The sequence below is a fragment of the Tachyglossus aculeatus genome, chromosome 7, assembly GCF_015852505.1.
Source record: "Tachyglossus aculeatus isolate mTacAcu1 chromosome 7, mTacAcu1.pri, whole genome shotgun sequence".
Lineage (NCBI taxonomy): Eukaryota > Metazoa > Chordata > Mammalia > Monotremata > Tachyglossidae > Tachyglossus > Tachyglossus aculeatus.
Window position 1 is genome coordinate 54,805,781 of NC_052072.1, and position 14,237 is coordinate 54,820,017.

Below are 14,237 nucleotides of genomic sequence, written 5' to 3' on the forward strand. Positions count from 1 at the left end.
AACTCTCAGTGGCCTTCTACACTGTTGGCCACCCCCTTCTCCTGGAAACATTATCCAACCTCAGCTTCATTGACATTGTCCTCTCCTGGTTCTCCTCCTATCTCTCTGGCTGCTCATTCTCTGTCTTTTCTGCAGGTTCCTCCTCTGCCTCCCACCCCCTGACTTTTAGACTGTGAGCCCACTGTTGGGTAGGGACTGTCTCTATATGTTGCCAACTTGTACTTCCCAAGCGCTTAGTACAGTGCTCTGCACACAGTAAGCGCTCAATAAATACGATTGATTGATTGATTGACTGTGGGTGTCCCTTAAGGTTCAGTTCTGGGTCTCCTTCTATTCTCCATCTACACCCACTGCCTTGGATAATTTATTCACTCCCATGGCTTCCACTATCACCTCTATGCAGACCATATGAGATTTAGTGATCATTGAATCCACAGAACAAGATCTAGGTAGCATTAGTGGTTTCCTGTACAAAGTGAATCTTAGTTATTCACTTTAGCAGCATGGTCTAGTGGGAAAATCTTGGACCTGAGAGTCAGAGGAGCTGGGTGCTAATCCTGACTTTGCTAAATGCTTGTTGTGTGATGTTATGCAATTCACTTAACTTATCTGTGCCTCAGTTTCCTCAACTGTAAAAAATGAGGATTCAAGACGTGTTCTCCTTCCTACTTAGACTGTGAGCCTCATGTGGGACAGGACCTGTGTTTGACCTGATTAAGTTGTATCTACTCCAATGCTTAGAACAGTGCTTGACACATAGTAAGCACTTAACAAATATAACAACAACCATAATAATAGTAATAATAATATCTTTGCAAAATTTTTAGGTTTTCTCTTTCACAGGATTTTGTCAACTTTGCTTTTCAGCTTTCTTTCTTCTCAGACTGGCTCCTGTAATCTTTTGATTCCAATCCCTCCAGCAAAATAGCAAAGGAGGGTCAAACATCAGGCACTGAACTATGATTTTAAAGTCGCTGAATTTCTTCTTTCCCTCCTCTTCTCACTGTCAATTCATCAGAGCCCTTCCCTGAAAGGATGCCAAATGTCATCTTCTCTTCTGCTACTCCTTCTCTTACATCCCTTTCAACCAATCTTCTCTGAAAATTTCAGCAAAAAGTACTAAATGCTCTTCCAAAGTCATTCCACTGTTCCCTTCACACAAGTCTCTACTCTGTTCTGTATCATCTTCTTATCTCTTCTTCCCTCATCTGCTTTGTCTTTCACTCTTTACTGTAGTTACTCCTCTCTTCACTTTCTGTCTGTTAGTTTTCCTCTTTCAGGATGTCAGGTGTTAATTTCTTTCTCCTGCATGTGCCACCTCAGATTAGTTGTAGAGACCAACTATTGTTGTAAAAATCAAATATTGAAATATTTTTAATTTTCCTTAATATCTGGAAATTTGTTCTTGAGCATTTGCTGCCTCTATCCTTTCACACGTGGATAACACAGGGAATGTGTCTGTTTATTGTTATATTGCACTCTCCTAAGTGCTTAGTACAGTGCTTTGCACACACAGTAAGCACTCAATAAATATGATTGAATGAATGAATAAATGAATCAAAGGATTGGGAATTTATTCTAGTTCCTTTTACTGGTTTAATGATCAGAATTCTGTGAGACAATTGACATAATAAAGAGGCCAATTGCTTTTTACTTGATCGTCCCCAAATTCCTCTTATTCATTTATCTTTTTAGAAGAAATTCATTGCAGTGAAAATTCTCTTGTAGACCTTGAGTTTCGCAGATAATCCTCCTAACTTTCTGGGCATAGCAACTCTGAAGGCATCTCATCTCTAAAATATTTACCTGTTTATTCATGTGTTGCAGATTTATTAACATCTCTTTATTGCTGATATCTATCCTCTCATTCTCAATTAATGATAACTTGTATCTGCCCAATTTGACTCTAAAGCTCCTCAAAATCAGGAATCTTGTGCTTTTGCTTCTTTTTCATGCTTGCCTAACTCTGTGTGTTTGTGCTCTGGACACTGTAAGTGCTTAATAGATGCTACTTAAATTCTTGTTGCTAAGTATAGGGAATCATCAACTCAGAAATTTCTGCAGGTCACAAATAGCAGTTGGTTCCAGAAGGGTTTGGAAAAATATTCTTAGGTAAGAGGATCATCGTGGATTACAAGAGAAAAGGTGTTCTAAACCCAGCTCTACCACTTGTCTGCTGTATTCTTTGGGCAAGTCACTTAACTTCTCTGTGCTCATTTACATTATCTGTAAAATGAGGATTAAGACTATGAGCCCCATGTGGGATAGAGACGTTGTCCAACCTGATTACTTTGTATCTACCCTAGAGCTTAGTAGAGTGCTTGGCAGATAGTAAGTGCTTAAAATATACCATAAAAAAAAGTAAGGATGCTAGATGACTCCTCTCTAAAATGTCAGGATTGGTTTGTGGGAACTTACTAGACTGCAAGCTCATTGTGGACAGGGAATGTGTCCTCTAACAATGTTGTATTGTAATAACTGTAATAATAATAATGGTATTTGTTAAGCACTTGCTATATGCCAGGCACTGTACTAAGAGGTGGGGTGGATACAGGCAAATCAAATGGGTTATAGTTCCTGTCCCATTTGGGGCTCACAGTCTCAATCCCCATTTTACAGATGAGGTAACTGAGGCACAGAGAAGTGAAGTGATTTGCCCAAGGTCACACAGCAGAAAAATGGCTGAGCCAGGATTAGAACTCATGACCTTCTGACTCTTAGGCCTATGCTCTATCCCTTACACCATGCTAGTCTCCCAAGCACTTAGTATAGTGTTCTGCACATAGTAAGTGCTCAATAAATATTATTGATGAGGATGATAATGATGATGAAGGGGGGGAAAGATCACATAGGAAGCCAGATGGCTTGGTGGAAAGAGCAATGGCTCAAGAGTCAGAGACCCTGGTTTGTAACTTTGGGTCTGCCAGTTGCGGGGGTGTGACCTTGAGTAACTCACTTTAATTCTCTGTGCTGAAGTTTCCTCATCTGAAAAATGGGTATTATTTAATATCTGTTCTCCTTCTGACTTAGGCTGTGAGCTCATATGGGGCTTGTGTCTTAATGCAGTGGTTGGCACATACATAAGGCTTGACAAATACCACAATTAATAGCTCCTGATGAGTTCTGGGATATTAAAGTCCTGGGATGAGAGAAGATAGGGTACTAAGAGCTTGGGAAAATACAATACAGCAGAATTAGTGGACATATTCTCTGTCCATAAGAAGCTTACATGAAGTAGGGGACTTGGGTGAGTCTGAGAGGGAGGTGGAAGTTGGGGGCGAAGAGAAGGGCTGATTAAAGGGTTTTAAGGCAGAATTGTAGAGCTGAATCTAAAAAAGGAGAAAACAAGGGGAAATAGGAAGGTGTTGAGGAATGGGATTGGGAAGGAGTAAAACTGGGTGGAAATAGATCTGATGGAGTGAGCTCAGGAATATAATTCTATATCCTGAAATACGCAGGCATCCCATTTCCAACATTACCAGGATTGGTCAGGGTATCTGGCCTTAGTTAGAAAGAAGATAAAAACAAGAAACAATTTTCCCCAAATGGAATAACCACCTGAATAGTTTGAGATTTTCCGTTTCTGTATGGGTGGCTTGAATGTCACATCCTTTGGTAAAATGGATTAAACAAAAGGAGAGGTACCTCCTGAAGTATCTTTACCACTTACTATTATGACAATATTACCGTTACTGTACTTGTTAAGCCCTGAATATGTACCAAGCACTGTTTTAAGTGCTGAGGTAAATAGAAGTTAATCAGATCAGAAACGGGGCTCACTGTCTAAACTGTGAAGTGGATGAATGTCAATAGTTATTCTTTCTCAGGCTACCTAAGACAAATGAACATCGGGAATTATCCCACAGAGAAATAAGCTTTATGGATTAGTCAGGAGAACATTTTAACTGGTTAAAATGACTTTAAATCACTCTTTCTTCCTCTCTCTCTCTTCCCCACTTTTCTCTCTCATTTGAAAATCTGGAGAGGTACTTTTCTGGGTGGTTAAAGCACCTCTGTCCATCTTATCATATATATGTGAAATAGCTGTTGATCTTTTAGATTCTGAAAGCCACTTGGAAACTACTTTCATCTGGTGGCCTCTGAAGTTCCTCTTTCTACTCAAACCAGGTGGAAATACCCAGTTGTGCTCACCTCTGCTTATGCTGCCTATTGCTTTATAAACATATTTTTTGCAGTATACATTACAAGGCATAAGACACAAAAAGGCTGGTTTCTTCTTTGTATAATAAATAGGAGAATATGGGTTCTAATTCCTCCTCCACCACTTGTATGATCTTGGGCAAGTCACTGAAACTCTATGACTGTTACCTCATCTGTAAAATGGGGACCAAGACTGTGAAGCTGGGTGGGACAGGGTCTGTGGCCAACGTGATTAGTTTGTATTTAGCCTAGCCCTTAGTACACATCCTGACACATAATGAGTGCTTAAAAACAAAATGTGCCAAGCACTGCACTAAGCATTAGGTGGATGCAAGATGATCAGGTAGGACAAAGTCCCTTTTCACATGGGGCTCCCATTTTACAGAGTCCCCATTTTACAAATGAGGAAACTGAGACATAAATTAAACAGCTTGCCCAATGTCACATGCACACCAGTGGGTTAGCAGCAAAATAGATTTTGTAATTTATATGTGCTATGTGCCTTTACTCTCTATTTAGGTTTTTTTAAGAACAATAATGGAAACAGTCATATTTTATAAAAATGGCTGGAACTATATAATCTTCAGTATTTTATTACTGGAACCTGAAACACATTTCTTGGCACTGTGTAAAATAGAACAAGCTACATTCTCCCTGGCTTTAAACCAGTATATGCAAACTAAACAACAACCAAATATTTACTTAACATAAAGGAGACTCTTGTAAAAATATTTTTCTCATAAATAACGGTAGGCTCAGATTAAGATCTTATAAACAATTTAGAAAAACCAAGTACTAATATTTAGTGTTACCCAAGAATCTAATGTAAAACATTTCATTTAGCTTTTCATCGGTGCTAAAAGGAATTCCTTGATGTTTTTGTATATTTTTTATATTGTATATTTTATTGGAGAGTTATATAGTTGCTTAAGTGCTGGTCTGCTCCAAAGGTTGCTCACAGAGTAGTGGAATAGGAAAAAAATGTAAAATCAAGTGAAAGACACACAGCAGCTGCCTCTCCTGACCCACGGGATAACTGACTGTTCTTCCAATAACTCATGGTCCACCCACCTCCCCCAGATCCCCACTAAATCCTCTGGTGGTCTTTCTCCCAGCCTGCCTTGTACCAGCACAGTGGGAAGAGCAGGAGCAGCAGCAGTGTGTATCCACAACATAATTTAGAATGTTAGGAAGACTATTACTGTGGCTGTTTCCGTGCAAGTGGTTGTGGTTGTCAGACTCTGAGCCAGAAGAAGCCCAAAATTCTGTTCCTCTAGCAATAATAACAACAATAATAATAATAATAATATTTGTTAAGTGCTTATTATGTGTCAGGCACTGTTGTAAACTCGGGGTAGATACAAGCTAATTAGGCTGGACACAGTCCATATCCCAAATGGGGCTCACAGTCTTCATCCCCATTTTATAATTCCCAAGCCTGTGCTTTATTGCTAGGCCATGCTGCTTCATTCACTCATGCAATCTCATGTACTGAGTCTTACTGTGTGTAGAGCACTGTACTAAGCACTTGGGAGAGTACAATACAACAACAGACACATTCCCAGCCCATAACAAGTTTATATGCTAGAGGGAGAGACAGACATTAATATAGATAAATAAATTACATATATATACATAAGTGCTGTGGGGCTGGGGGGGGAATAAAGGGAGCAAGTCAGGTGGACGCAGAGGGAGTAGGAGAAAAGGAAAGGGAAGCTCAGTCAGAGCGGGGTTCTTGGAGGAGATGTGCCTTCAGTAAGGCACATCTTATCCCTCAGGGCCCTACATTCTTTCATTTTTATTTTTTCTATTTATTTTCATCCTTTTCTTTTATGCTGTATTTTGTGTTTTTATGTTTTTCACCTTTCCTTATATGTCCATTGCCAGTGCCCTTTCTCTCATTCTTAGACTATCAGTTCCTTGAGGACTAGAGATTGCATCTAACTCTCACCTGTCCTTTCTTTCCCAGTGCTTAGTATACTGTTTTCCACACAGTAGGCACTTGATAAATACCATTTTTTAATGACATTTGTTAAGTGTTTACTACGTGCCAGACACTGTACTAAGTGCTGAGGAAGATACAAACTAATCAGATTGGACCCTGTCCAAGTCCCACCTAGGACACATAGACTCAATCCCCATTTAACAGCTGAGGTAACTGAGGCACAGAGAAGTTAAGTGACATCCCTGATGTCACATAGCAGACAAGTGGCAGAGCCGGGATTAGAACTCAAGGCCTTGTGACTCTCAGGCCTGTACTCTATCCACTAGGCTGTGCTGCTTCTCAGATCATTTCTTCTTCTTCTTCGACTACTCATGTGATCCCATTGTTGGGTAGGGATTTTCTCTATCTGTTGCCGAATTGTACTTTCCGAGCTCTTAGTACAGTGTTCTGCACACAGTAAGCACCTAATAAATATGATTGAATGAATAAATGAATGAATACTTAAATTGCTACTACTACTACACTAATACTATTACCACTACTACTATTACCTCTACAGCTACTACTACTAATTGTGTGAATTCCACGATCCATAATTCCAGAGAAAGACAACTACTATTCCTGTCTGTTTACTGGCCTTTCATGCTATTCCTTATCCCTTTATGCTAGACGAGATTGCTCCAGAGCTTAAGAACAGGTCAAGAGTTTCTAGGAGCCCTTGAGCCAAGCTAGTGATTGTCCATATTTAGTGCTTTCATGAGACCAGAACTTTCATGTTATATTCTGCTTTTTTCATAGCCTCCTTGGAAAAAGATATGTTTAACTTAGAGGCACCACAGCGTTTTCAGCTCAACAGGAAGTGAAAGAGAAGGGACCACTTCAGAATCTGGAATGAGATGCATTTCAGATAGGAAATTAGTCTAGTTATTAGAAAATAAACACCTAAATTAGGGTTTTCAACTTAAATTATAATCACTGCACAAGTATGATGTTAAAATTTTAAAGTTAAATGAAACTGGATCTTATGATAATAGTCACTTTCAGCCTCATTGACCACAAATTGCTAAATGATTTGAAAAGACTTTTTGCTCTCAAGGGATTGGAATTCTCAATTAAACAAAGTTCCACACCCTTAAGTGGAACTCTGTTATTTAGATTGTTAATGTAGTGTATTAAAACAATTGACAAATCACTGAATGACAAATCAGAGATTCGGGGAAGACATATATGTTGCCAACTTGTACTTTCCAAGCGCTTAGTACAGTGCTCTGCACACAGTAAGCACTCAATAAATACGATCGATTGATTGAATGACGTTTATAAATGAAACCTTGATATTAATAATTCACCAATCAAAAAAAAAACAAAAACAAAAAACAATTTACTAATTTTCTACTAATGACTGGAGACCCAATGTGGATTAATGCATATTTTGGTTTATCGAGTAAGTGAACAAACACAATTAAAACAGACACAGATATTTTACAATCCCATTACTTTCGCGTTATGTTGGCAAAACTAGTTGACTTTTAATTATTTTCTCAGAATTAAGTTCATGCCAACTACATAGACTGAAATATGGACTGACAAGGCAGTAATGACTACATTTTACACAGAAAGAATCTAGTATTCCTTGGAAAATCTGTTTGTCACCACTAAATATCATCTTTTCCCCAAATGGAATTCCCATTAATGTCAGAGGAATTCCAAGTTTCCAAGAAACAAGGGTTAGTTTTTTCCTCCACTCTGCCTCTCACTTTCTCTCTGCTTCTCTTTCATGCTCCTCTTCTATTTCTGTCCTTCATATTCAAACACAACCTTCCTGACAGAAGTAGGTGCCTGACCACATAATTTTTACTTTCCATGAAACCTCTTTGTGGCTGATACTTAGGAGATGACTTCCTTTCACATGGAAGAGGTGAAATCATTGAGACGTTAAGGGGTTTGCCATGGGCAGAGAAGAGTGAAGAGGCCTGAAATGGCACCCAGGTGAATAGATTTCATGATCCCCTTTGCCTCTCATGATCTTCCTTTATGGGTACATGAAAAGTTTGTGCCATGGCATTTATTTAGTCTGTGAGTTTCTTAGACTGAGAGCCCCATGTGGGACAGGGATTGTGTCCAACCTAATTAACATGCAACTACCCCAGTTCTAAGAATGGTGCTTGTCACATAGTAAGCGCTTAACAAATACCATAATTATTATAATCATTTTCTCAGCTGAATTGAGGTATGGATAACCTGTTTATCAGAAACCTCCTTTTCACCACGTATAGTCATATAAACCATTCAGAATGGCTGTTAGAGGTCATTTTGGGGTGGCCATATTGGCAAATTTGTGATCTGCATAGAGAGACAGAGGCACATAGGACAAGGAATAAATTCAAATTTAGGGCCTTAGTTCACTAGTATTGGCCTAGAGAGAACAAGGTGATTATACGAACATTATCTTGTTTCTCCAATACCCTCAAGACAGGTTCTCTAATTATATTTTGGGTAAAGTTGCTTTGTTATTAAAAACTTAGAACATCACTTTTTTTTTTCCAAAATAGCTCTACTTTCCTCAAAAATACCTGCTACTGATACACTTCAGGTGCTAATAATGAAAACTCAAACATTATGTCTTGGTATATTTTTTAGAATGTGAAATTTTTTCCTTTCTATTCATTTATGAAGAGACAGTTGAATGAAGTGGATATGTCTTCTGGCCTGAATCCATTGCAGTTGTTGGAAACTATGAAATCATTTGCCATGTTCCCCTAAGGATTAGATCCTCATTCAGGAGAAGAAAAGCCTTTTATTTACTTTACCCTTCTTTTATTTTTAAAACAGCTCTAGAAAACTTAGGCATGTGACATGGATCAATCCTTTAAGAACAGTAAAATCATTATCAAAAGCATCGAAGCAGCATTGCTCAGTGGAAAGAGCATGGGCTTGGGAGCCAGAGGTCATGGGTTCTAATCCCGGCTCCACCACTTGTCAGCTGTGTGACTTTGGGCAAGTCACTTAACTTCTCTGGGCCTCAGTTACCTCATCTGTAAAATGGGGATTAAGACTGTGAGCCATACGTGGGACAGTCTTATATCCCCCCAGTGCTTAGAACAGTGCTTTGCATATAGTAAGCGCTTAATAAATGCCATCATTATTATTATCTATATTAAGGCAAGTTCTTAAATTTCAAAATGTAGCACATAGAGATTTTACCATGTTTTCTCCATATAATCATTGACCATCTTTCCAATGCCATGTTTTTAGCAATGCTGTTTAAATATTATCTGCTTTAGGACAAACATTTCAAGCCTACAGTCTGAAAAGTCACTAACTTATGTCCTGGCATTCAATAGCTTCCATGAATGCAGGATGGGTGAAATGAGATATTATGGTTTCTTCAGCAGTTTTATTATCTGACAAGTTCATGAATTCCCAATAGACATCCTACACATTTATATATGTAACCAGTGGTCCTGTAACATTAGGGGTTGCATTTTTGCAGGATCTCATTTTAAGGAAACTTCAAGTTTGACTTAGAGAATCACCATTATCATTCTCATCTTGATCATCATCGATAATTATTGAGCACTTACTATGTGCAGAGTACTGAACTTAGCACTTGGGAGAGTAGAATACAATAGAGTCAGCAGACATGTTTCCTGGCCACAATGAGCTTACAGTCTTGAGGGGGAGAACCCAGTGTCTGATGTCCTATGCATAGGCACAACTATTTCAGACAGACATGTGTCACTGGAAGAATGTTCTTTAATTCTGCTGTTGCGTTCTACCAAAAATGTTTAGTGAAAGTTCACATTCTGGAAGAGCTGAGCATTTATTAATGTATGTACTCAGTTTAATTATTCAGTTGATCAATCAATCAATGAATGGTATTTATTGAGTGCATATTAAGTGCAGACTAATGTACTGAGTTTGATAGAACAATACAACAGACTGAGCCAACATATTCCTGCCAATGTTAATTTATTAATTTTTATTATAATTATTGATAATAATAATGAGAATAATGGTATTTGTTAAGCATTTATTATGTGCCAAGCATTGTTCTAAGTACTGGGGTAGATACAAGGTAATCAGGTTGTCCCATTTGGGGCTTCCAGGCTTAATCCCCATTTTACAGATGAGGTAACAAAGGCACAGAGAAGTTAAGTGACTTGCCCAAGGTCACACAACAGACATGTGGCAGAGCTGGGATTAGAACCCACATCCTCTGACTCCCAAGCTCATGCTCTTTCCACTAAGCCACGCTACTTCTCTTTTCCCAGACTCTTCAATTTTCCCCAGACTCTTGTTATTGCTATTATATCTAATTTTTTCCTCCTATTCCCACTCCATGTACCCACCTCCCTCATTAGCTTTTAAACTCCTTAAAGGGCAGTGATAATGTCATTTGCTTTTATTTACTCTCCCAAAATCTTAATATAGTATTTTGCACATAGTAGTTGGTCCATAAATGCATCTGATGGAGTCTCTTCTGCCATAAATATCTGAAAAGGCTCAGTCCTGTCACCAAGACTTTAGGACACAGAACTTTTAAGAAAGAGTTGATTGAAGTATTAGTTTTGTACTATGGTTTACTCAAAAAAAAAATCTATTTTCACAAACTTACATCATGTATGGTGGCCTAGACTGTAAGCTCCTTGTGGACAGGGAATGTGTCTATTGTTGTATTGTGCTCTCCCCCAGAGCTTAGTACTGTGCTCTTTAGACAGTGAGCCCTCAATAAGTGCAATTGACTGACTGACTGTTGGTATCTGGGTCTCATTCTTCCACAATTTAAGCCCTCTTTCACTGACTCCCCCTCTCTTTTCTATCATCTTTGCCCTTGTATAATTCTTTAAGTTAGGGAGAATTCAAGGTCACTTAAGAATACAATATCAAAATTGCATCAGTGGTGGGCCTGTGTTATATATGCAGTTTACTAGTTTACTGTAACTTTTCATACACCTTAGATTTTTTAGAGGAACAGATTTCTGGAAATCTTCAGTAGTGAACATGCTCTGACATTTTATTTGTTTAAATCTCCATTGTTAAAATAGCTGTAAATTGTTTGGGAAATATGCTTCCCCTGCAGATAGCAACTATTTCCTGTTGGAAAGTTATTTTTTCTCCTAAAATATAAAAAGTTCCATATTAGGTAGCTCTAAAATAACAAAACTTCCCAAACGTTTCATGCTAGAATATCACTGTGGAAGCAGAGTGCTGTGGCACACTGATTGCAGAGTGAAGATTTGCTACACGCAGCAGAAAATGTTCTGCATGGCCCATTGAAAGTGGAACTCAGTGTCACAGGATCAATCAATCAGTCATATTTACTGAGCACTTACTGTGTGCAGAACATGGTACTAAGTGGTTGGGAGAGTATGAATTAAAAATATACCAGAGTTGATAGTCACCTTCCCTGCCTATAACGAGTTTACAATCTAAAGGGCGAGCTTACAGTCTAGAGGATAGATAATGGGATCTGTTTGAAATGGGTGAAACACCATGACAATATCTCAGTGGGTAGACTGTGATTCTGAAGGATGGATTCCTATAGAAAATTCCATTTTGGGGATGCCTGAATCAAGGTGGAGCAAGCCCAAGTTAAGACTAAAGGGATTTGTGTTATGGAGGCTTCCAAGAAGACTTTCAGGGCCAAAGGTTCTTAGTCCCTCTAGACTGTAAGCTCACTGTGGGCAGGGAATGTATCTGTTAATTGTTTATATTGTACTCTCCCAAGTGCTTAATACACTGCTCTGCACACAGTAAGTTCTCAATAAATATGATTGAATAAATGAATGAATAGTCCTGCCTCTGAACCTATATCCGGTCCCCTGGCATCAGCATAGCTATACCATTGAGAGGTAGCTATTACAGCCCCAAATACTGTTCCCTGAAGCCACCCAACCCTAGAAAGAAAGGCTTCTGGGTGTTATAGGGAGAAGAGAAGGCTGGTTGCAGAGTCAAGGGGCTGTGTAGAGTTGCTAATGCTTTGCGCTCTTCCAAAAACACTACAGTGCTCTGCACATAGTAAGCACCCACTAAATACCATTGTTGTTGTTGATGATGATGATGATGCCAGCATCTTGGGGCATTAGCTGTCAATCGGGGGCTCCACAAGGCTGAGATGAAGACATAAATCCTCAGAAAACCCTGCTTTCCCTGGTTCAGTCTATTTAGTTTGGGTCCTACCAGTCTAAGTTGTGATAAAAACAACCAATATAAGAGTCTCCTAATATTTTCTGGCTAATGTCCTACATATTTAGAACCATTAAGGACCATGAGAAATCTTAACAGCTGTTAGATTTTTCTCCCTGAAAAGCTGGACTGGGTTTCATTGGAAGCATCAAATCTGATGGCATTTTTTAATGTTTTTGTCAGTTCTTTGTTTATCTCTGCCTAGTTATTTGGAATGCCAACCTGCCCAGTTTGACAAATTTGATCTCTCTTTCTTTCAAGGTTCGTTATCTGGTGCTTCAACTAAGGCAATATGAGGAAACATCGGCATTTGCCCTTAGTGGCAACATTTTGTCTTTTACTCTCAAGCCTTTACATAATTAATGCCCAACAACAAGAAGGTAAGAGTCTGCTCTGTGGTCTGGAGACTGCAACAAATTATGTTCACCACTTTAATTTTTTAAAAATTAACTGGACTGAATATGTTGAAAACCGTGCTGTATTTGATCATGTTTTTGACCCAGGCTTAGTCCACGTATTTTGTTTTTTCAGTGTTCAATCATTCTGAACAAATACCTGTTTAGATAAATGTCATTTTCCTGGATTGATGAACTAAAAGGAATGGCTTTCTGAAGTTGAATTCAAAATGGTTTTTCTGATATTTGATCTAGTGAGCAATATTTGTACTTCAAGTGTTTCATCATACTGAATTTGTTGTTTACCTTTTTAGTCTTGTTCGACCTGTGAACCTAGAAACATTTTTGAGGATAAAAATCAAACTGTAAAAAAATACATTTCCTCAAAGAAATCAGTGAAATGGTGTATTTCAGATGGTATATCTGTTAGACATTTGATTAATCTGTTTTTTTTGAAAGGTCGAAGAAAGGTAATATTTAAATAACATATTTCTTTAAGAAACCAGTAACAGTAATTTTTAGAGGTATGGAAAAGTTTTATCTTGGTCAGGTCCAAGCCAGATTTCTGACATATTCTGGCTCTTTTGTCCTCTTCAAGCAGAGATTGGAGTTAAGATCTCTCCAGTGCTCAGAATGATATGGGACCCCCTTGTCTTTGCTGAAATCCTTCTTCCCTCCACCTGGGTTGGATGGTAGAGAGATAAAAGAATAGCCAGCCACCCCTTCCTCTTTGAAAATAGGGATATAATTTATTTGTTTTATCAGAAAGTGATTGAATATGCTTTGAGCCAATTAGGCAGTCACAAGCATAGTAAGCAAAACAACACTTGCATTTTCTCTTGTGACATTGTTTAATTCAGCTGACAGAAGGAATATGGTTCTGAAATAATTGTTTAGTTTATGTGGGAAATATTCATTTGTGCATTCATTCAATCATATTTATTGAGTGCTTACTGTGTTAAGAGCACTGTATTAAGCACTTGGGAGAATACAATATAACAATAAATAGATTCCCTGCCCATAATGAGCTTACAGTCTAGAGGGGGAGGCAGACATTAATATAAATAAATTACAGATGTGTACAGAAGTGCTATGGAACTGGGAGGGGGAGGTGAATAAAGGTGACAAGTCAGGGTGATGCAGAAGGGAGAGGGAGAAAAGGAAAAGAGGGCTTAGGCAGGGAAGGCCTCTTGGAGGAGCTATGCCTTCAATAAGGCTTTGAAAGCAGTGAGAGTAAACACATCCAGCAGGAGTCTTTTTTTTTCAGTTTGAGAGTTGAACTAGTGAGAGCAAAATACCTATAAAGAACCCAACTCTAGAACAAAGTGATTATAGAAAAATGGTTCTCTCTATTTCATTACTATCCTCTGTAATTCTGCACTTGACATACCCGCATGATTGAGATGTGGTGGGGGGCGGGTCTGCATGTGAAATAGGGTAGTCAAGATTTGGGAACCTTGGATTCTATGGCTAAAATTCTTAAGAATATATGTTCCTGGTTTGAAAGTACCAGTGTTCACTTTACACTGCTTTCCTCTACCTGCCAA

The 14,237-nt window shown here is 38.5% G+C and overlaps 1 protein-coding gene across 5 annotated transcripts in view; it reads left to right on the forward strand.

Annotated features, from left to right (window-relative positions):
- Positions 1–14,237, forward strand: part of COL6A3 (collagen type VI alpha 3 chain) — a 110,469-nt gene that overhangs the window by 17,440 nt on the left and 78,792 nt on the right. For all 5 annotated transcript variants that reach the window (XM_038748713.1, XM_038748708.1, XM_038748709.1 and 2 more), the window contains exon 2: positions 12,557–12,675. In XM_038748713.1, the coding sequence (XP_038604641.1) occupies positions 12,588–12,675 (88 nt within the window). In that variant the 5' untranslated portion in view covers positions 12,557–12,587. The remainder of the gene's footprint in view (positions 1–12,556; positions 12,676–14,237) is intronic.